The sequence below is a fragment of the Lissotriton helveticus genome, chromosome 4_1, assembly GCF_964261635.1.
Source record: "Lissotriton helveticus chromosome 4_1, aLisHel1.1, whole genome shotgun sequence".
Lineage (NCBI taxonomy): Eukaryota > Metazoa > Chordata > Amphibia > Caudata > Salamandridae > Lissotriton > Lissotriton helveticus.
Genome location: NC_136063.1, coordinates 652,161,716 through 652,184,418, shown reverse-complemented (window position 1 = coordinate 652,184,418; position 22,703 = coordinate 652,161,716). Strand labels below are relative to the sequence as shown.

General features: G+C 42.5%; 1 protein-coding gene across 1 annotated transcript in view; it reads right to left on the bottom strand.

The window, feature by feature from the left end:
- The window catches only part of LOC144828803 (kinesin-like protein KIF20A), a 412,946-nt gene that overhangs the window by 41,254 nt on the left and 348,989 nt on the right, over window positions 1–22,703 (bottom strand). Inside the window, exons 15-16 of the mRNA XM_078687291.1 lie at window positions 14,477–14,573; window positions 12,133–12,243 (exon numbers count right to left, since the gene is read on the bottom strand). Coding sequence (XP_078543417.1) covers window positions 12,133–12,243; window positions 14,477–14,573 — 208 coding nt within the window. The remainder of the gene's footprint in view (window positions 1–12,132; window positions 12,244–14,476; window positions 14,574–22,703) is intronic.

The following is a 22,703-nucleotide window of genomic DNA, read 5'->3' as shown; positions in this document are numbered from 1 at the left end:
CAGGTGAAAAAGGCTGCCTCAGTAGCCCCATCAGCTAGTATACCCCAGGTATCGAATAAATGTCCAGCAGTGCCAAAAAAAGTAACTCCTAAGATCCCAACCCCAAACCCTCTAAATACTGAAGGTAATAAATCATGTGTCAAACCCTCCGCAAGCAGTGAACATAAACAAAAAACGGTTGGTCCTAATACTCCCATTCCAAATTCTGACAAAGTCCCTATAGAGATGGTACTAAAGCGTAGAAGCATTAATCTACCCCAGGAAGTTTACCCCTATGTGGTGGTTTTGACAGGGGTTCTGGAATTGGCTCCATCAATTACGGAACCCTTCTGGGCATTGAAAAATAAGGTATCCCACTGGCTAAATACTAACTACCCTCTACCACCAAACACAACGAGTAACATCTTAATGGTACGGAGAGTTCCTTGGGTGGGATACAATAGGAAAAGATCACAGGGGGATTGTGTGGTCGTAAATTTCAAAGACCCACGAACAGTGGATTACATTTGCTCGGGGGGCCCCCAATATAATGGTAATGTGATAGTGGCTAGACCACTATCTTACTTTTATATCCCAGAGGAACAACCAGATAATGGATGGAGTTGGACCAGGGTTACCAACCATGCAAGGGGTGGGATGGGGCATGGGAGCTATAGGCCATTGAATACAAACAGTTGGGGAGGGATTGATACATTTAATAGATTTAGTTGCCTAGAGGCAGTAGATTGACTGCCCCAGTACAAGAAGGGTAAAACTGATATTCAAAATAATTTGAGCCCAAAAAACTATATGAGCAATAATAGTACCAGATTGGGTGGAATCAAAGAGATGAACTCTGGTCATTGCACACCTAATCTTCCAGACCCCTTGGAAGATTACCAATATTTATCTATTGACTCTGGCAGAATCAGATATAAGGCCAACTGTTGTCAAAGAGACGACGTGCTTACTGGTACTTTTGAGAAGGGTTTATGTAGAGAAACTCCAGATACATTTCAAGTAATGGCTGCATGCGCTATCAATACAGGTGTGTCCAAAGATGTTGCTACTAGCGAGGATTTAACTGACAATATTTATACAGAAGCTAGACCTGTGACGGATGTCGTAAAACCGCAGGGCCACCAACCTAATTATAATATTCAGGGACATAACCTTAAACTTGTATCCTGGAATATAGCTGGGCTGGGGAAAAATTTGAGCGACCCCGAGTGGTCTAACTATATAAAGACAAGCGTGTGTTGCTTTTCCAAGAAACCTGGTCACTTAATAGTCCCCATAGAGTAGGATACAAGACTTTTAGTATTAATGCACTGCCTTCTGTAAGAGGAAGACCTTCGGGGGGCCTTATCATTTGGGTTAGTGTCACTCTGAAAATAAGAATTGAGGTAATAGATACTAACTCCATGGATATTTTGGCTCTTAAGGTTAATACATACGATGGGAAGGTAATATATTTAATTAATGTTTACAACCGTCCATCTGCATTATCAAAGGAGTCAGCGACCTTGGGGTAATCGGACTCCTTTCTTAATAGAATGGTAAATAAACAACCTGTACTACTGGCGGGGGATTTAAATTGTAACTACGAGCCGATTTTAGGCCTGGAGGATATATTGGAATAGGAGGACAGTGCAAATAACATCCCCACGTTGGATAATGTAGCTCCTGTCTATTGCTCTGTTTTGGCAGTCCAAATAATGAAGCTGTCAGTAGAGCATGGTCTAAGGGCTTGTAATGACGCCTTACTGCTGATTTGGGGAAAAAACCAACCTTTGTAAGGAACAAATCGAAAAGCAATCTTGATTTTTTAATAGTCTCCTTGGATATCTGGCCATATATGGTTGAAATGGAGGTTGTGAACAGGTGTGAGAGCGACCACTACCCATTGGAACTGCTATTTGATTCTAGTTTGCTCAACGGGGTCGTCCTAGGTAATAATACAGCTGATGTAATGGGAATTGGTGAGGAAATCTTAGTAAGCAATAATAGGCATGCGCTAAAATGGGCCCCTATATTGGAACATGGCGATATGTTGTCAAATATTTATCACCTTTTCGCTAATACATTTTCTTTGTATGCAACGGTTCCATTGGAGGCGGTGAACCCGGTCAAATTCATAAATACCCATAATGAATTTTTTACCCAATTAAAAACATTAGTAACAAAAATGCAGAAAAAAGGCCATCAAACTTTGAGCAATCTTTCTCACAGCAAACCATGGTATGGTAAATCATGTAGGCAAGCAAAAACTAGATTATTAGAGGCAATAAAAACAAAGACCCCAGTGGGAATTAGGCAGGCCAGGAAAACCTACAAGCAAATACAAAATGATGAAAAAATAGCTTGGGAAGAATCTAGTTGGGCTGACCTTTTGGTGGCTGCCAAGTCAAACGATAATATTAGTTTCTGGAGACTGGTGGCAAATGGAAACCACATAGGGAAGGTAGTAAAAGAGGTTTACTTGGATGAACTTACTTGGGTTACCCATTTTACAGATTTATTTAAAAAGCCCAGTTTGACAACCCCCGTAAGCGAGGATGCCCCGTGGTCTATTGCCTCTGATGTTAAACTAGAATTTAGTCTAGAGGAGACTGCGAAATCTATTAATGCTGTGAAGGGTGGTAAAGCACCGGGTCTTGATAAAATTCCTGGCGATCTCTATAAACACGAGCTGGTAGTATGGGCACCGTACATTAATTATTTATGCAATGTTTTGGCACGTAGGGCAAATTTTCCCAATAGTTGGAGGGGAGCTGAGATTGTTTTAATTTTTTAAAAAGGGCGATAGTATGGATCCATCTAACTATCGTCCAATCAGCTTAATGGACATATTGCAGAAAATTTACTCTAGACATATTTTAGATAGAGTAAATATATGGATGGAGGATAACTTGATACTTACCAAGTTCCAAGCAGGGTTCATAAGTAGCATAAGTACCGTGGATCAGGTCTTTAGACTTTGCTGTCTCTATTGGAAATACGTGCACATGAGGAAAGGTCATCTCTATGTTGCGTTTGTAGACCTTAGAGCAGCGTTCGACCTGGTTCCACGTGATCTTCTGTGGGGTTCTTTGCATGCTCAAGGGTTGCCATCATGCCTGTTAGGCCAGATAAAATTGCATGCAAATAATTTTGCAAGGGTACGCTGGGGGATAAATGGGGAACTATCACAAAATATACCAATTGAGCGCGGGGTCCGGCAAGGCTGCGTGCTGGCCCCAACGCTATTTTCATTATATGTGAATGATATGCCTTCACATTTGCTAAACTGTATTAATGATTCCCCTAAATTGAATGGTGAAAAGGTTCCTGCGTTACTTTTCGCAGATGACACCATACTGATCTCCCAAACTCCCAGAGGTTTACAGGCACTTCTGAACTCTTTTAAGCAGTATTGTGACAAAAAGGGGTTGGAAATAAATGTAAAAAAAACAAATACATGGACTTAAATCCGCACAAATCTCAAACAATGAACTTGGCATTGAATGGACAAAAATTAGAAGCTGTACAGAGTTTTATCTATTTAGGAGTTTCTATTGACTCCAAATTTACATGGAAAACTCAAGTAGAAAAGAGCAAACTGACGCTGTCCCAGAATATAATTCCAATTATAAAGAAACATGGTGGGAGTACAAGTAAAGTAGTAACACACGCCTTGGAATTATTTAATATTTAAAGCTCAGTCTGCTGCTCTATATGGGGCAGAAATTTGGGGGCCTATGTCCAAAAATGCATTCTCAACTACCGAGAACAAATTTCTGAGAAATTTAGTGAAGATGCCGCAAGGCACCCCCCTAATTCCATTGATGTTGGATTTGGATGTCAAGCGTACAGACCATCATGTCATATTACGGCCCTTAGCTTATTGGGTAAGGTTATGGCGCACCCCAGAACTTGAAGACTACAGGAACAATTTAAAAGAAATAATGATTTTGGATGTGGCAAACGTTAATCCTTGGTTCAAGCACGTTTGCTATTGGTTCAAAAAAAGTGGGCTATCACAGTTTTGGGATAAACCGGAGAAAATACCCAAGAATGCTAGAAAAATACTTAAGTCCACGTTTTGGGGCTATTTTGCGAATAGCCTGGTAAATGAGGATAAGGGTGGGTCTTTATCTAAAAACTTTCTGCCCCTTCAAGGATAGCCCCCTGTTTGAGATTTTTCTTGATGAGATTGAACCACCGTTAGCTAAGAGCTTATTCATGAAATTTAGGTACGGCAATCTCTTGTATAACACTACTCTGACTAGATGGGCTGTGAAGGGCAATACGGAACGAAGTGCCCTTATGTTAAGTGACGTCTGTACCTTGTGCGATTGGAATGTTAAGGAAGACGATCAGCATGTCTTTTTTTTCTGTCCTGTCTATGCGCAAGCAAGGAGGAAATGGATTAAACCCCTATGGAACCTCCTGGGTGTAAGAACTTGCTGGGAGGCCATGAGAATAATTAAGTCCGATATTAGTAGAACCATTGTGTTTAGTATCAGTAGATTCCTTCGTTCCATATATTTTATCCGCAAAAAGAATGGCTGCATATTGTAACTGTATTTTAGGAATACATTATGTAAATTGTAATTATGTCTTTTACTAATCTTATGAATCTTATACCCCTCCTTGAATGTATTTATTCTGTGGTTATTGTGTAAATTGTAATGAACTAACGGGAATTACCCCTTTTTAAAAAAAATTGTACTGTTATGTTCATGTATCTTTTATGGCTCTAAAGTGCCGAAATAAAGATGAATTGAATTGAATTGAAATTAGGATGTGTGTTTAAACATGCTTTTCCGCTGCGGCTTTTCCACCGTGGAAAAGCATGTGGAATTTTGCTTCTGGGGGCCCCTTGCGGGCCCCTAGGGTGAAGGGGGGTGGGGGTGTACATGGGGAGTACCTATGGTACCCCCCTGCATTTACAAGCACATAGTGGCAGGCACCGCGCGGTGCCTGCCGCTTTGTGCATGTAAATGCAAAGCATGCATTTTTAACCTTGCGGTAGGTGCTGCTTCAAGCAGCAGCCGCCGCAAGGTTAAAGATACGGGATGTGACCGCCAGGGTGGTGGTCACATCCTAATTGCAACGAAGAGACCGCCGCTGCTCCTGCGGACGGTCCCTCCACCGCGGGGGTGGTGGACGGACGCAGGTCCGTCCGCCATCCTAATAGGCCTCTATGTTTGGAAATACATATTTACTAAACAGCACCTTGCAGACTCACATTTAGAGAAAGTAAGAAGGGAAAATACTGCATTTACAAATAAAAGTGTGTTAATAAATTGTTCTTACATTCTGATGCCAAACCACAAGAGAGTTTGTAAGAGGCTTATGGGAAACACGTCTATTCCTGTGACTAGGTTTGTGAAGAAACAAAGATTTATACTGTCTGTAGATAAAAGGCAGCTTTGTTTATTTAGCAGCATGATGTACTATCGAACATTCTTAAAATCTCTGCAAGGCACTTGTGATGTTTTAAAAGGATATCAAAAATAGAAAGGGATTGGCTTTATTTCCTAGGTGAATAAGGAAATCGTCTACAAGAATAAGATTTTTCAGTTTGTTCTTGTGGTCTTTAAATTATGTTAAAAAATGTGCTACTAACATGACAGAACTCTAATTGGTTATTGGATCCCTGGAATAGAAGCGACCGACTAACAAGGTAAACTTGGTTGTAAACCGGTTTATGAGAACATTTATGTAAGTTACGCCTGACAGGAATTCCCATAGGGATTCTTGGCTGCTGTAAACTCTCATGTGCAGAGATTTCCACCCTCGTGGTGAGTGCATTCTTGGGTGTCGGGGCCATGGGAATTTGTGAATGCCCATAAGCAAGTACATTTGCGGACTTTCACAAGCCACTTCCTTTCCACTTTCCAGGCTGGAAAGGGCCTTTATGTTTACTTCAGCCAAGGGCTGGTGTAAATACCCTTTCTAGTATAGGAAGGGAAATGGATTACCCCCACATTTAGTGGGGTGCAAGGGAAGGGCTAATGCTGTACACAGGGAATGTGATCCTAACTAGGAAACCACATGATTTCTCAAGGAATGCACACGGAAAACTGTGCCAGGTGCAGCTTTCCTTGAAAAGTCCCTAAAAAGTAGGAAATCTACACTTGGATGCAAATATAAATATCAGAGTACACACTTCCTACTTTTTGTGCGAATAGGTTCCAATGCTTGTACAAATCTTGTGGATGGCAGTGAGCTAACCTCTGGGATCTTATTGCTTAGATTTTTACCCTTGGGTATCAAAGTGTGTATATTTACATAGGAGAGGGCAATGGGGTTATTCTCAATGTATGCGCATCAGACCAATCCTTCCAAAGTAAAATATATCAAACTCTCCCCTCCAAATCCAATTGATAGAAAGTACAAATTTGTCTCCAAATACATGAATCCACCCCTATCTATAAAAAAATCCTTTATAGTGTTTTTGGACTTGGAGGATGTCAACCCCCGTTTCTTGGGTCCCTAGGTTAAGCAGGGGTTATTGCCCCAACCATGGTGTTAGTTTGTCAGTAGTGTCTTATGTCCATCCTACTGGGTCTCTGCAAACTGAGCAAGAATGCCCTATCTGCACCTATCCCTTAGGGGTAGTGAGGGTGAGCAGTTAAAGGATTCTCAAGGCGGTAATGTGGGCGGGTCAAGAAGTCAGAACTCAACAGACAACCAACAGACACAATATTGTGTTGTCCAGTGATTATCTTTTGGGTTAAAAGAAAGTACTCTAATCATGCAGCATAATGTGAAACTACACAAAACAAATAGCAGATTTAGACACAGGGTTGTAATCCTGTTTGCGATCTTCTGTTTTGACCCTTCTATACCCTACCCTTGCATACAGAGATCTCCAGTGTCTACAATCCCTGGTATGTAACAGGGGACAAGGCACTGATTAGGTACGGGTGCAGTTCACCTAATACGCCTAAAGGCATATATGCGCACACCAGTTCAGTTCACTTACACCTCTTTAAGCCCAATTAGTAAAAGTATTAACTTCATATATTAGACCTTGGTCTATTTTCTCAGTGTCTTCTTCCACTCAATTTTAGGCACTGTGGTTTCCTGCGTTCTCATGTTGCAGTTGGAGTGATGCTTGACAGATGCATGCAGTGGTTCTGGTTCTGCTGCAGTGGTTCTGTAGGGAAGGCACCACTTGGAATTACAGCTGGGAGAGGTAAACACTTCTTCAGCACTTGCCTTCAGATAGCTCCCTGCAGCCTCCAAGTCAATCAGGGCTCCTCCCTCGGCAGAGACGAAGTAGTCAGACTCGGATGTTGGCGGCGGTGGCACTAGTCTTTTGATAACATAGCAAGCTGACATGGGCACACAATGCATGGACCTTTCAGAAGACTTTGTGCAGTACACAGCAAGAACTGCTCATGGATAATGGGTATGGCCCTCAACACACTAGTGGCTCCTGGCTTCACTCCCTCAGTCATTCCTTTTCTCTAGTTTTTCTCCATGGTGGGAATGCTTCTCTTGTACACTCCTTCACTTTCTCAGAAGGCAGGCAGTGTGCTTGAGGTCTTACGAGATCACTGACAGGACAACTAGGCACTGTAAGCAGACCCTGAACTCCTGCAGCAGACAGTGTAAGTGATATCCCATCATCTCTTCGGAGACTTCAGGACACCAATACTGGTCACACAACATCCCTTAGAGAACACTATGGAGTTCTTCCTTCTTTAGTCATAAAGAACTTGGGACTGGAACTAAAGTAGGGTGGTCTGGATCCCACTTTGTAATACATTTTCCAGACAGCACAGTGTCAATCCACTGCTTAAGGCTGTAGAATCGGTTTGTGTCGATTCTGTTTCACGTGTAATTTTCTGGTTGTTGCTCAGACACAACCCTTGTGCAAGCTGATCGCCCTAGCAGGTAGTAGCAAGGAGGCCAACTCCAAGCAGAAGTATCCAAAACGAGAGCACAATAAAGCGTTCAATATCTGAAGATGAGGTCATCGGGCTCCTGAAGCAGTAATCGGGGATAGGAAAAAGGACAGTTCCTACCTAGAAACCTTTTCACCTTTAACAGAAACTGTAAGAAAATGCCCTCATTGGATTTCTAAGGGGAGCTCTGTCTCCATCCTCTTCCCTTCAGTGATTAGGCCTCCACCCTTCAGCCACAGGAATGCAGTCAATACTCTTCCATAGTCTGGGGAAGCTTTCTCCACCCTTCATCTTGTGCCATACCAAACCAGGGACCATGCGAAGTGGATCCCACTAGTCACAGAAATCCGACCCAGCGCACACAAATTTGGGCTTGATATGCATTCAATAAACTCCCAGGGAAATGGCACTAGGAGAACTTTCTGCACAAAGGTGTCGGCACATTGACCCATTAATGCTCAATTGACTCAATCATATAAAAACTCAAGCTAAAACTTTGGTTTGTTATATGGTTGAACTATAGGAATCTATTAATTTTGAATGGATTCATGGCAACAACCTCTAGACAACCATTTGTTCTATTTAACAAATCTATTATAATTATGTACATATTTATTCAGAAACGTCAACTAGACTGTCTGCACTGCTTTCAATAGGGGATACTTTTGATATGTAGTTTAATACATTGTGAGCAGAATGTACATGAACAGTGGATCCCACATGTTTTCCAATGCTTCCATAAGTGATTTTGATTTTTCTCAATCTGTTTTGGGATGAAAGTGCAGTTTCAAAATCTAAATTAATCTCACTGAATCCTTGTGTTTCTATTTATGTGTACTACCCGGATTCAAATCTGGTTTAAAGGTCAGTTAGTCAATTCACTTTATTCAATATTTATATTATAAGATCATAAAAGTACAGGTGAACACAATGAAAAATATAATACAAAAAAAGAAGTATGTACAAACCCAGTTAAAAATAGTAAAAAGGTTTAGAGTATTCACAGGTGAGACAGTTGATAAAAACCCAGCTGATAGAAACAAAGATTTGAAATTAATTCCCGTATAGTATGCAATTGCCTAATTTTTCATGATTACATTAAAAAAGACATGACAGAAAAACACCCTATGAGGTCAAGCAAAGATTGTAAAAAGTACATAGCTACACAACATTATTTAAAATGGTATTTACATATCAGTGGCAATATAAATCTTTTCCGGGGTTCCATATAAAATTTGCAAAAGAAAACAATTTGTAAACTTGAAAGTACGGAAACACCAGCACAAGGACAAAATGGTAATTCATTTATGGAATAATTTCCAGCTGGATGGGCCAACATACAAGGGATAAAATTCAGTCGAACTCTGATTAAAAAGAATCTAGGACGTGAGTTTGTCACAGTAAATAAGTATGAAGATGACCCTTACCGAGCCATTGTTTCCTCTAAATTTAATTTAACCAATACTTTTGTGGAGTTTTTCTTCAATCTTACATTGGCCCTTTTGTTAAGGAAGCAGGATTTTATCTCCTGTTTTGAGATGTTGGAGCAGTCACTAGGGGAAACAAATAGACGCTCTAGGCCTAGATAAGAAAGAGTGGATTTAATGTAGGCGATCCACAGGATTCTATGGGAACTTTCTAGAGCTAGGCAATATTCTATTAGCTTTTGGATTACATGAATGGATTCCCTTCTCCAGATAGAGTGCCACAAAAAGATTGTAGCCAGGTTAATTGTATTTATAATATATGGGATATCCAATTCTGTATGGGCAATAAAATTGGAGCAGCTTACGGGGAGGCCTACTAGTGTTTTCCAAAGTGTGTCCTATGGTTTGAGGGCTGAGCGGTTAGTAAAACCCCATATGTCTGTCCCGTAAGTTGTTATTGACACTGATTTAGCTGTGTAAACTTTGTTTACCACGTTGAAGGGTTTCACCCCCCATTTTTTTTATAAAAGAATGAGAGCAATGATGCTTGCCTCAAGTAATAAACCCCTTAAAGGTTTTTCCTGTATTTCATGCTCATAATCAAAAGAGCATCCTGAAGCAATAATAAGTCTGCAGACATCCCAATGCTGAAAGTTAATTTAGAGCCAGTACCTTCCAAATGAGATGATTGAAGAGGAGTAAAATCCTTCGGCAAGGCAGTTCACACCCCTTGGACAGACTTTATGTCCAATCTAATTTGGACCTATGTAGCCCACCTTTATATAGTGATACACAGGTCAAGATTAAGTTAGGCCAGAATATACACTTGTCCTGTACATTTGACATCACTAAGAGATCACACAGGGGTGCCTTCTGGCATCTGTGTTTTACCTATATAAAGCTGATATGAGAATGTCATCACACAAGCCTGGAATTTTCCCATGTTCCCATGCTACAGTACGACGACTATACCATCTTTTTTCATTACACAGCTATGGGCTTTCAGTGTTCTTTACATGCCTTGAAATCAACCATAACTGTATTTGTTTTTGAATGAATACAAAAAGATTTCAATTGGGTATGACTTTCATAGAGAGAGCAGTAAAATACAACTTCTTGTGTGATTGAACGAGGAAAAAGGTGGGGAGATCAAACAAATCAGTTAACGTTCTATTTTACTGTGCATGCACTAACTGGTCAATATAATAACATAAAAACACCCACCACTCTGCCTTTCTCAAAGCAAAAATATTAACGTTAATGTTGTCTTATAGCTATTGCAAAACCAAAGGGGATGATGGCCAAAGTGCTGAGCATTGCAAGCACTCACCCCCAGTCAACTGATCTGGCTTTAATCCATTATCATTCTTTAGCCCACTCCGCCACCCCAGTTCAAACATGGCCATATGCAAATCAGATTGACCCTGTGCCTCATGGGAACAGTCCAGCCCGAACTGCCAAGCCATGTCTTCCCTGGACCGGAAACAAGCATCCTGTGACCGGTTTCTGGCTAATCAGCAGTCATCAGCCCGGCTTGCTTGAATCCAGTGGCAAATGAGCAAGGGACCCACGTCTGGGCATACCCTGCCAGCTTAGGGCGAACAAACAAAACCAAATGGGATCCCCTTTGGTTTTGCTTTGTCTTTTACCTATTGTCATTCCGCCTTCCCAAGTGGAATATTGAATTCGTTTTACAAAATCGCTATACAATGCTTTTTGTGGGTTTTCTTTACCCATTTCCCACATTATATACCACAATGTCATATTAGGCTGGGATTTAACTTATCAAAACAATCAGTGATTGGTGTTGAGATTGCACTACCTTTCCTTGTATCTGAGACAGCAATGAGCAAGCAAGGGCTCTTGGAATTAAGTAATTTGGCAGGAGACACAGAATGGCCCTTGTGGGTCTCATTTTGGGTCTCATTTTTAAAAGAAACATTGGAAACACTTAATGTGTTGCAACAATAAAAAAAGGCAGCTTTTGTTTCGAATTTCAAATGATAAGTTTCAAAATACACAAAGTAACTTTTGATGACTCAAGACTGGGGTGCCTTTAATCAACATAACACCAAATATGTGTCTTATAATGAATGTCATGGCGTATTGCCATGTTCATTAAAAGTACATCTTTGTCAAGTCAAATTAGGGAAAGGAAACTAAAGAACAGGTATCTCCTTCTGAATGTTCCTGATTTAAGGAGACCATGGAAAGCAAATAAGGACAGATCGGGTGATTGTTAACTGTGTCATCTAACTGTGCATCTAAGCTGTACCTTCCCAGAATCGTTGCAAGCCAGAAGAGGTTACGCCATCTTTGTAAATCTGGGTACCTGTACCTGTCAAGAGGCACTGAGTCTGGTATTCACTGGTGAAGATTTGAGAGCAGTAGGCTACTTTGTGAAATATGTTGATAAAATTAGGAATTGCAGGGGCAGATGAAAGTCTGCGTAGACTGAAAAAGTGGAATTCATTATTAACTGCATTTAAGCTTCTGTATTATTAGGTGTGAATCCCTGTTCTTGGTTAGTGTATAGCTGTATTCATAGTTCCATCTAGAACTTCAGCCACCTCCAGCTAGCTGTTCAGTCAATACCAGGGTCATCAAGTTATAGAAGTAGTATGCCAGCATACCAATGTGTTGCCTGAACAAACACATGCCAAATGCTCTCAATATTTTACAGAAATATAACGGACCCCCAAGCCAGAATGAACATTCATGCTACTGTGACAAGCTACAGAGTCCACCCTTTCCTCAGCAGACATCACAACCCAAATCAAGAAATAGCTGGTAAACATCATTTGGATAACATGTTTAGTTACCTGTAGCCTGAACAGCAAAAACATCATCTTCATTGTCTCTGTTCCGTGGATCCGGTGGGGTGACAGGACAAGAGAAAAAGGTGCGTTGCAGTGAGCTAGAGGAACGGGTTACTGTGCGAAAGACAAAGAAATAATGAAGTAGCAAATGTCCCCGAGAAAGGGAAAAGCAATTAACAACCACTATTTGGCAGGCAAGCTATCTCCCCAACGACTGCAAGAGGGCTGAAAGTAAAGGGGCGGACACCCCGTCAACTAGTGTTAGCCCTTGTGGCTTTGCACTCTTAGGCAAAAGGTGCTGAACCACTTCTATCCAACCACCTCTGCCAATTTACCTACAATGCCAACCCTCAGTCTGACATGCTACTGTAAGTAATTAACCAAACACACTATCATATGCCATATTACTTCATGTACAGAACATATGAATGAGTGCAAGAGATCTAGAGTTGCGGGTATGGTGTTAATAATGTCCGTGCAGCCAGAGCAGATGGAGGCAGTGCACTAGGGGAAGCCAGAACCAGGGTTTGGAGATGAGGTTCCCCAAGGTATTTGGCATGTAGCAAATCTCAAAGATTAGTTAACAAAACAATGAAACTGTAATTTACAGAAAATGACCAAGAAGAAAAAAATCATACAGCAAGTGAGCCAGCAGCCATGTTTCAAGAAGGCTCTTTAACTAATTAAATCATTTTACACAAGCTAATTGGGTTTGGTACCAGGCCAAAAAAGTCACCAATAAACCAGAAAGCCTACTGCGTCTCAGCTTACATGAATTTCCAATGTGTAAATAAATAGTTCTGCTGAAACTCACAATGCAGCCCCCGGGGGAAGTCAGGTTGCAGACCAGTCTTTCCCTGGGGTAGTCGCCCTACTCTCAGGACACCTGAGGGTAGGGGTTAGACAGTGGGATTAGTGGTGGGGTCCCTGGGGAGTGGTTATAAGGGCCAGGAAGCGATCAATCGTCCTCTTCCTGCATCTAACACCAGTGGGGAGGTAACATTTTTTGACCAGCCACCCACCCTACAAGTTTTTAATGCAAGGTGCTGGGTAGGTATAGCGTGCCACTTTAGGACTGGTTGTTATAGGCCGGGGTTTAGCAGTATTTTAGAGGGGTGGGGAGTCTCCAACGGGCACACCCACACCTTCGGGGGTGAGGGAGAAACAGGTGAATGATGGGGGTGCGGGATGCAAGAGTGCATCGGCGGGAGATTCAAGAGTGGATGTTGAAAGATAAGTGAGGAGGTATGGAGAGTGGAAGAGGCACAGAGTGGATTGGGAAGTGGAAGGCAACAGTGAGGGGAGAATGGACAAGCTGAATGAAAGGGTTGTTTTGGGGTGCTGTTAATTCTGAATTGATGTTTTGATTAAAGTTTAAGTTACAGCCTGTCCTAATAAATGGCCTTTTACACTTCTACATCAGTGTGGAGTGCATTTATTGCGTGAACCCTACTGAAAAGACAACCGATATATAAAATTTCGACAGAACTGTTTTCTTATTGGGAATCAGTTCGAAAGCATACGAAGATGCAAGATTAAATAATGACCAATTGGAAGATTTTAATAAAAGGCAAAAAGTAGTCTTCTTTATGGTTTACCATTAAGAACGATGTCACAAGTAGCTACAAATCCCTGCCGACATGTTTCAGGCCTCCAAGTGGCCCTTCCTCAAGGGTTCACAGCATTGACATAAAACGTGGACACAGATACTCCTAACGTTTACAGCAATATCCTTAAAGCATATCTTAAGGATGGGCAGCCAAAATATGTGTGAAATTAAATAATTACAAATTTGAGGGTGCTCCAAACATTTTGCACGTTCTGTCTAGCCACAACTGATTCATCCCGGTCAATACCCAAGAGTACAACTGTAGAGTAATGTGTCATACATGTAAATAATTCCGTTATCTCTGGAAATTCTTGGGTCTTGGGCTAAAAATTCCACGGACTTGATAATTCTCGCCCCGGTGCCTCCTCGACTCACGGGTTCACACTCTGCGACTCTGGGCAATAGCTTGCTTAATCTCCACAACGGCCCCTCGCGGCCGGATGCCTGACTTTCACCTTGTGGATACCCTGCTATCTCACAGGGGAATACCAGGAAGGGTTCCCTAAGCAAGCGCCGGGAAACCCACTGCGGGTAGCTGTGCGCTATATAAGCTCAACTACATTTACATTTACAAATTGGGGTGCACCACATTTTCAAATCTTTGTTCTTTGAATTTGGGGTTTCTACGTGCAAACTTAACTACTAGTGCACCTAAACACACAAAGGTCTGAATTATTTTGGGTGAAAACTAATTAGCACTTCAAAGTGTAGAAGAACAAAATAAATTTGAGGTCCTACTTGCTGCAATCTCTGTTGAATTGAAGAATGAAAATTCTTCTGTTTTTTTGTTAAGGTTAATGGCCGTCTCTAATTCCAGTATCCGCCTATCTCTATCCTATGAAACAAAAAAAAAAGACCATTTATTAGCATATCTCAAAAATACATTTATTTGCTTTGCTCAGACATGACAGAACACATCTGTTATGTCTGAAAAATTACTTTTAGGCCATTAATTTGGATACAATAAACAGGAGCAAATTCATGAATTGGAATGTGCATAGCATTCGAATACAGATGCGAGATATTACACTTATTCAAATATTTAACAATCAAACCATTACAAATGGAAATGTGATATATATATTTACAATCAAATATATATATTAAAAAAAACAGGGCGCCTCGTTAAAATGTTGCCACTTCAGCCACTAGTGTCTTAGGCTTTTGACAAAGGTGTGACATGAACAAAACTAAGTTACTCCCTAGGGGTGACTTGTGGTGGAACATAACGACAAATGCAAACAGAAAGTTTTTCAAACCTAACACGAAGGGAAATGAAAACTTCATGGCCTCATAATTTAGAAGATACACACAGATCAAACAGTAGTAGCCACATTGCAGCAAAAACTGTTCATAAAATAATTTGTAACAAATACTTGACAAAAACTCTGCAACAACGGAAAAGATCAGAAATCTGGATTCCGCAAGCAAAATCAGCAATCTGAGATTTTTGGAAAATATTAGCACTGAAATTAAATTTGGGGAAATGCAACGTTAATAAAGTGGTGCATCCAAAACAAATATGGAAAAATAAGAAGTTAACTAGTATTTGTGCTGACTTATTCTACATAGAAATAAATGTAAGCGAAGAATGACACAAACTAATGCTGACCAAGAATTCTCTGAAGAAGGATCTTTCATTGGCATGATCTGTGCTGCAACAGAGTGCATGCATGAAGAGCCATCTTGGAATAGTTTTTCGCAAAGTACAACAAAAAGCAATCGAACATTATCTTCATGTGTATGAATGCATGAAAAGCACCAGCAGTCACCTAAGATTTGTTTTATTCTTTATTATGAATTTATTATTTCAAGATGGTCGAATGGCACTTTTTTACACTAAGGGGCCGATTATGATGGCGGACGGACCTGAGTCCGTCCGCCACCATAGAGTAGGAGGGAACCTCTGCATTGCCTGCGGAGTTCCCTACTGTGCAATTAGGATGTGACCGCCACCCTGGCAGTCACATCCTCTATTTTTACCATTGCGGCGGGTGCGGCTTCAAGCTGCACCCGCCGCAATGGTAAAAAATGCATACATTGCTTTTGTATGCAGAAAGCTGCAGGCACCGTGCGGTGCCTGTCGATTTCTGCATACAAATGCAGAGCGGTACCATAGGTACCCCCCATGTGCACCCCCGACCCCCCCTTCACCAAGGGGGCCCGCAACGGGCCCCCGAAGTCAATGTCCGTATGCTTTTCCACGGCGGAAAAGCCGCCGTGGAAAAGCATATGATTTCCGCCATCCTAATATGGCTGGCGGTGTCTGATAGACACCGCCAGCCATGTTAGAGCTTTTCCGCCGCGGTCGGAAGGCGACCACGGCAGAAAAGCTGCGGACGGATTTTGAGACCCACCGCCATCCTAATTTGGCGGTGGGTCTTCTGTGCCTCCGCAGCGGTTTTCCCGCATCCTCCGGGCCGGCGGTGGCTTCCGCCGGCCCGGAGGATGCGGGAAAACCGCGATCCTAATCGAGCCCTAAATTCCTAATCAAAAATATGTGATGACCAAGCAAACAAACATTTAAATGCAAATAGCTCAGTACTATGGGTAAGATGTATTGGCTTTGAGAATGCTGGTTTGCTAAAGGCATAGGCGCTTGAAATAGGGGCATGAGGGGTGCTGCAGCAACCCCAAAATTACCATACTAAAGTTTAGAAGGTGGATGAGTAGCAACGATGCCTTTAAGTTTATCAGCAGTTAGGAAAGCAAAAATAAAGCAAATTTTTTAGAATTCTAAAGTGCGATGAAAACATAGATTATAACAGAATGAAAAGAAATCAAAGCACTTTACTTGGTAATTTGCATATGTTAAATATTTGATGTAACGCTGCATGCCAGTTCTAATTTTGTGACATTTTGGAAAAAACTCTGTCCGCAAACGGCAGTGCACTACCACACCATGCTTTAGTATTATATTTGTGACAGTGTGCTATAAATGCACCACAGACTGCATACCACACCCTCACCACTCTCCTGTTGCATGGGTGTGGCTCATTTCCTATACTTTTTCTTTGTGCGATATTTGGATTTTCCACAAACCCTATGACTTCAGAGATGTAACAATGAATGCGCACCCCACCCCCTCTCTGAAAAGCACCACTGGCTATAGGCCACTAACTTGTACTGCATTGAACAGTATGCATATGAGAATTCCAAAAGAAAAGAAATAATATTGCTACCTTATTTGAGACTCAAGCAATGCTACTGAAAAATGTCAGAGTTACATAGCCCGTCAAACAAGAAAGCGGCTGCCAGGTGCTGGGGCTGCAAACTATTTGGCTGCGTTACATGGACTTGAAGGGGTTGGGGCCCTGCCAGGCTGCTGGTGTACCCAGGCTCTTAAAGGTTGCAGGCCCTGATGTATCAAGTGGTAGCTATCCTGCGAAGAAACTTGCGATCAGTACCATCCAGGATCAATACAGTGTCAGATATTAGCATACCACGGGAAAATCACGGAGGGAGGTGGTGGTTACTGAAGATTATACTACAAAAAAGCCAGTGATTCCACATTACCCCCTTGGCCGCGGCGGTAATTCCGCCGCGGCGCTGGGGGGGTGGGAGGGGAGGCCGCGCAGTGCCACCATGCTCATCACGGACTACTCCGCCACAAGCCGTGGGCGCGCTGTGCTTGTGACGGAGTGATTCCGTCACGCCCCCGCCCGCTCAATAGAACGCGCCATGCATGCGCGAAATCACTGCAGCGCAGGTGCGGCGGCCGGGCCATGACGGAGCCACTCCATCACCAGCACAGCGCGTCCGTGACTGGTGACAGAGTGGTTCCGTCACCAGCATGGATGTGGTTAAACTGAATGGATGATATCTAGAACATTGAGTTACTGCTAACAGTCAAGTTACTGTTAACCAGTTTTTTTAATGTGGCTCCGGTGGAATTTGTAAAGGCTGCACATTTAACCCACTTTTTGGAGCAAAAGAAAAATATGGTGAACTGGAAAGATTTTGTTTCCAACATACATTTCACTCGGATTTAAGTCATACATAAGAACACATTCGCTGAGCCAAGGGATGATAGCTCAAGTACTGTGTTTTTAGAGGTGAAGTCCTTCAGGGATCATCCTTTTTGAGATCTGGTTGCAAACCCTGCAGTGGTCGAGAGAGCAAGTGGTCTTTGCTAAAATGCTCGTATTCCCACACCTGTGTCATTTTGCTACACTATCCATAAATAATTAAAAAAAGAGTTAATCATGGAACTCAATACTTTACTCTCGGTGGTCCTCTGGGGACAGAGCAGAAAGATAGTTTCACATTGATCCATCCAAATAAGTTCCCTTCTGGAGTGAAGTCTGTCTTTGTCTCCTCCACAAGGTCCAAGTGAGATCTGTTCGGTCACTTACCCCTTCAAGTCATCGTTACTTTATTGATGCCTTTGATAGTGTTTGACAAGCTATGCTCCTGCTGTACTACTTCTAATCTGCTGTTGTTCAGCAGGATTCTGCACTTCACCTTTTGCATAATCTGTCCTATGTAGATGAGTTGGCATAGGCGCCAGATCTCATAGATGACACAGAAATTGTCCAAAGGGTAAATTATCCCTTAGACTCATAAGATGGCTACTGCTGTAATGTAATTGGAAATTCAGCTGGGCCTGTTTGACTAGAACCAGTTACATGTTTCGCTAAACTTGGAGATTGAGACCTTATTTTATGGGTCACCTCAGGTAGGGAAAATACCCCCTATGTTGTATTTCGTTTCATATTCTTCTGACACCTTTTAAGGGTACTCATGGCATTTTATTCTTTGCTTTCTCAATATTGCAGATAACCTATCAATAATCAAGCATGTTGTGAACTCAACTCCCACTGATTTCTTCACTTTTACAGCCAATGTTTCCTATCTCCAGGCTAAGTAACACGATAGCTATTCCATAATTCAATGACACCACATAGGATTATAATAATCACTATCTCTCCTTACAAACTACCATTTCAGGAGCAAACCGGAGGATGCAACCCTGAGTTAGACACTTATTTTCTTAGAATTGTAGGACTGTTGCCACAATTCTTCAGATATGCCACAATACGTTCACAGCATATCATTCACTTAACATGATTCCAAAGATACTTATACTTGATTCTTTCTTCTCTTTAGGTGTCTCCTTCAATCTTCTGTCCTGATGATGACCCTTTTCTGATTCATTTTTCACTGTGGGTCGAAACATCGACAACGTCCAATGTGGACTGTTTTTTAATTTGATTGTGTATTTTGACACTCCTAACAGGAGTGTCCTAGATTACATCACACTATCAGTCATATGTACATAGTTTTGCGTATAGCACCAGCTGACTTTTTATTCACAGTATCACTTTGCACTGTGCCATCACTGAACAAGAGCACCTTATCTTGTTATTAGTGTAGCTGAATTCTTGCCTTTATTTATTTTTGAAATAATATTCAGCTGAAGTGAAAAATAAATGCACTAAATTATAAACAAACATTACTTGTAAGAAGGGATCTTTACAACTATTGTCATTAAAGGCAAGGGCCACGCTCCCCTTCCCCCTCACCATAGGGAACACTTTTGTTATTAATCAGTTGTTATACTCAGGTTACTAAACCTAGAATGCTGTGAAATACCAGCAGTCAGATAAACAAAAGACACTTCAAAAGGAAGTTGCTCCATCATTGACAGAAAACAGGAACTGATAAAGGGTGAAATGTGATTTCACCTCAGGCTGTAAACACAAAGGCAACATTAAAGTCATTATAAAGTAAAAACCGAAATACTGACACTGAAGGTGACTAAATCGCAGTCACTCAAAGTCAATTTAGCCAGTAGATTAAGTAGGCTGACCCACTGCCCTATGCTGTAGTGGGCGAAAGCAAAATGTGAATGACAACAACAGACCAAAGGATGAGGCAAATAGTTGAAAGGCCCTTTTAATAAGTATATTTTACATATAATTTTACTAAAATTAAAATGTCTTGGCTAACACCTGGCCTACAAAGGCTAAATAAGACTGCAGCACACTCACCTGAAACCATGCTACAGTGCCTCGTGAAGTTCTGCAGCACAACACGTGCATGGACAAGTGCTTGTGGTTACAGGTTGATCTAAAGCTAGTGGGAGGCCTGTAAAATGAGGCAATCCATACATCTGAAAAAATGAGAAGCGAGAACAGAGTAGGGGAAAACCCGTTTATGACAACAGATGCACCGACGACGATACGGCAATGATTACCTAGGGGGAGGAAACACACGAGCTGCCTGTAGCATCGTGCTACAAAGAACCACAGACACAGGTTCTACTTTTAAGGAGCTTTATTTTCTGCTACCTGTCTTTACCCTGTCCCTACTCTAACTGCCTCTTCCCTGGTGCGTCCCCTCCTCTTCCTGTCCACCCCCTAAGCTCCACCCACAACCACTAGTCTGCTAACTTCACAACATCTCCCCCCTTTGTAACAAACAAAACAAACATACTGGCTTCTCAGTCCATTTCTTCAATAAGTCTTTTGGGTGGACGTGTGTCGCGATGAGGTCGTGGTGACCTAGCTCTCGGACCAGCATTGTTCATTATCTCATGGACAGGACCCGTGGTATCACGATCATCTGAACGTGGTTCTTCTGAACTGGGAGTGTCCATTTCACTCACCACGGTTCCGGTGGTGTCTCGTGATAACTTCTTGAAATGCGAAATGTTTCTCGTGACTCGCCGATGCTCTGATTCCGCAGTCAGCATTGTTCCTTTCTTTTTCGTGATTAGCAAAGGTTCATCCTTTAATAGGCAGTCGGTCTTCCTTTGCTGTTCTTGCTTGACGAGAACACGGTCCCCTTCATGTAAGGACAGTGACCTCGCTCTTCTCCGGCGGTCGGCATATGACTTCATTCTGTCCTTATTGCGTCTGTCCGTTATCACCATCTCTTGATGGTCTCGTGCGGGCGATGACGTATGCAAGGCCCCTTCCCACGTTGGAATGCGATTCCTCATGGGGCGTCCTAGCATGAGTGTCGCCGGGGACTGCCCAGTCGTTGCGTGAGGGGTTGTTCTGTAGGCTCGGAGAACCTCGTTGAGAGCCACTTGCAGATCTTTGCCCTCCGTAGTAGCATGTTGAAAAGTCTTCTTGAGTGTGGCCATGAATCTCTCGATTGTTCCATTAGCTTGAGGCCAGAGAGGTGTTATCCTGCGATGATGAAAATCCAGGTGTCTCGCAAAAGCTGCAAAGTCTTGCCCGTTGAAAGGGGGTCCATTGTCCGTTTTCACCTTCGTGGGAACACCCCATGTGGCAAAGACTTCATCAAGGACTTTGATGGTACTAGAGGCATTTGTGGATGGTACAAAGTATGCCATGGGATAGCGAGAATGCTGATCAATGATGGCCAACACATATTTGCCAGATGCCAGGGGTCCATAGAAGTCAATGGCGATCTCCTGCCATACTCCGGGGGCAACGTGGTCATGTGCAGTGGTGCTGGAGGATCACTCTTGCTGGTGAGCTGACAGAGGTGACAGTCTTTCAAGGTCTCTTCTACCAGTTGATCCAGATAGGGAAACCATACTCGTTCCCGTAGCGCACGTTTAGTCGACACGATCCCCCGATGCCCTTCATGTGCAAGGGCAACCACTCCTTGCCTTAGTTGAGTGGGGATCACAATACGCTGGTCTCGCAGTAGTATGCCATCAGTGGTGGCTGATAGTTCACCACAGACATGCCGGAAGGCTTGCATTTCTCGTTTGATAATGGGATCAGTCTCTTCATCCTGAGGGTCATGTCTCCACCTGTTGTTTCGAACCCTGCGAAGGACTTTCTGCAGGACGATGTCTTGAGCCGTACTTTCCCGGATGGTATCCATGGGGATAGCTGGGGGTAGGGCTTTGTCAGTCACAAAATGTATGTATTCTTCCGCGATGGATGACTTGGAGACTGACGATGCAAGTGGGTGCCGGGACATATAATCAGCCGGGTTTTCCGATTTGCCAGGCTTGTGGATAATGGTGAATGTGTACTCCTGTAGCCTTAAGCCCCATCTTTCAATCCTTGGGGGAATCTTTGATCGTGGGTTTCCGTAAATGGTGATAAGGGCTTGATGGTCTGTGATTAAAGTGAAATGTTTGCCGTATATTAAAACATGAAAATGTTCACATGCCCACACAACGGCAAGGCTTTCCTTCTCGGGCTGCGAGTAAGCCCTCTCCGTGTCTGTCAGGCTGCGGCTCGCATAAGCAATGATACAACGTTGATCTGAGTCTTTATTATACTGGGCCAGGATGGCACCGAGTCCGACGGGACTGGCATCCACAGTTATCTCAGTCTTTCTTTGTGGGTTGAAGTAAGACAAGTGATCCGCAGACTCCACCGCCTTCTTGATTTCCTTGAAGGATTGCTCACATTGAGGAGTCCACTCAAACGGTTGACCTTGTTTGGTCAAGATGCGGAGAGGATGACTGATCGTCGCATAGTCCCTGATGTAGCGAGCACAGTAACTAGCCATGCCTAAGAACGACCTGAGTTCACTGACGTCCTGGGGACTCTTGGTGTTGTTCAGGGTCATGATCTTGTCAGGATCAGGTTTCATGCCAGCGCTTGAGAAAATGTGATCAAAGAATTTTAGTGTGTTCTGATGAAATTCACATTTCTCTTTGTTTAGAGTCAGGTTGGCCTCCAATAACGCATGACAGACACGATTGAGTGCAATATCGTGTTCTCGTAGATCAGAACCATATACAAGTATGTCATCGCTATAATAAGCGTGTTGGGAATGTTTTGGATAACTTGCCGAATGGCTTCCTGAAATATTTCGGCTGCGGAGGAAACTCCAAAACTCAGTCTCTTATATCTGAACAACTCCAGATGGGTTGCGAATGTGGTGATGTATCTTGACTTTACATCTAGTTCTAGCTGATGGTAACCTTTATTTAAATCCAACTTGGAAAACACTGTTGCACCATTGAGGGCGGAGATCATATCGCTCAGATGGGGTCCCGGATGTCGTTCTCTTTCGATTGCAG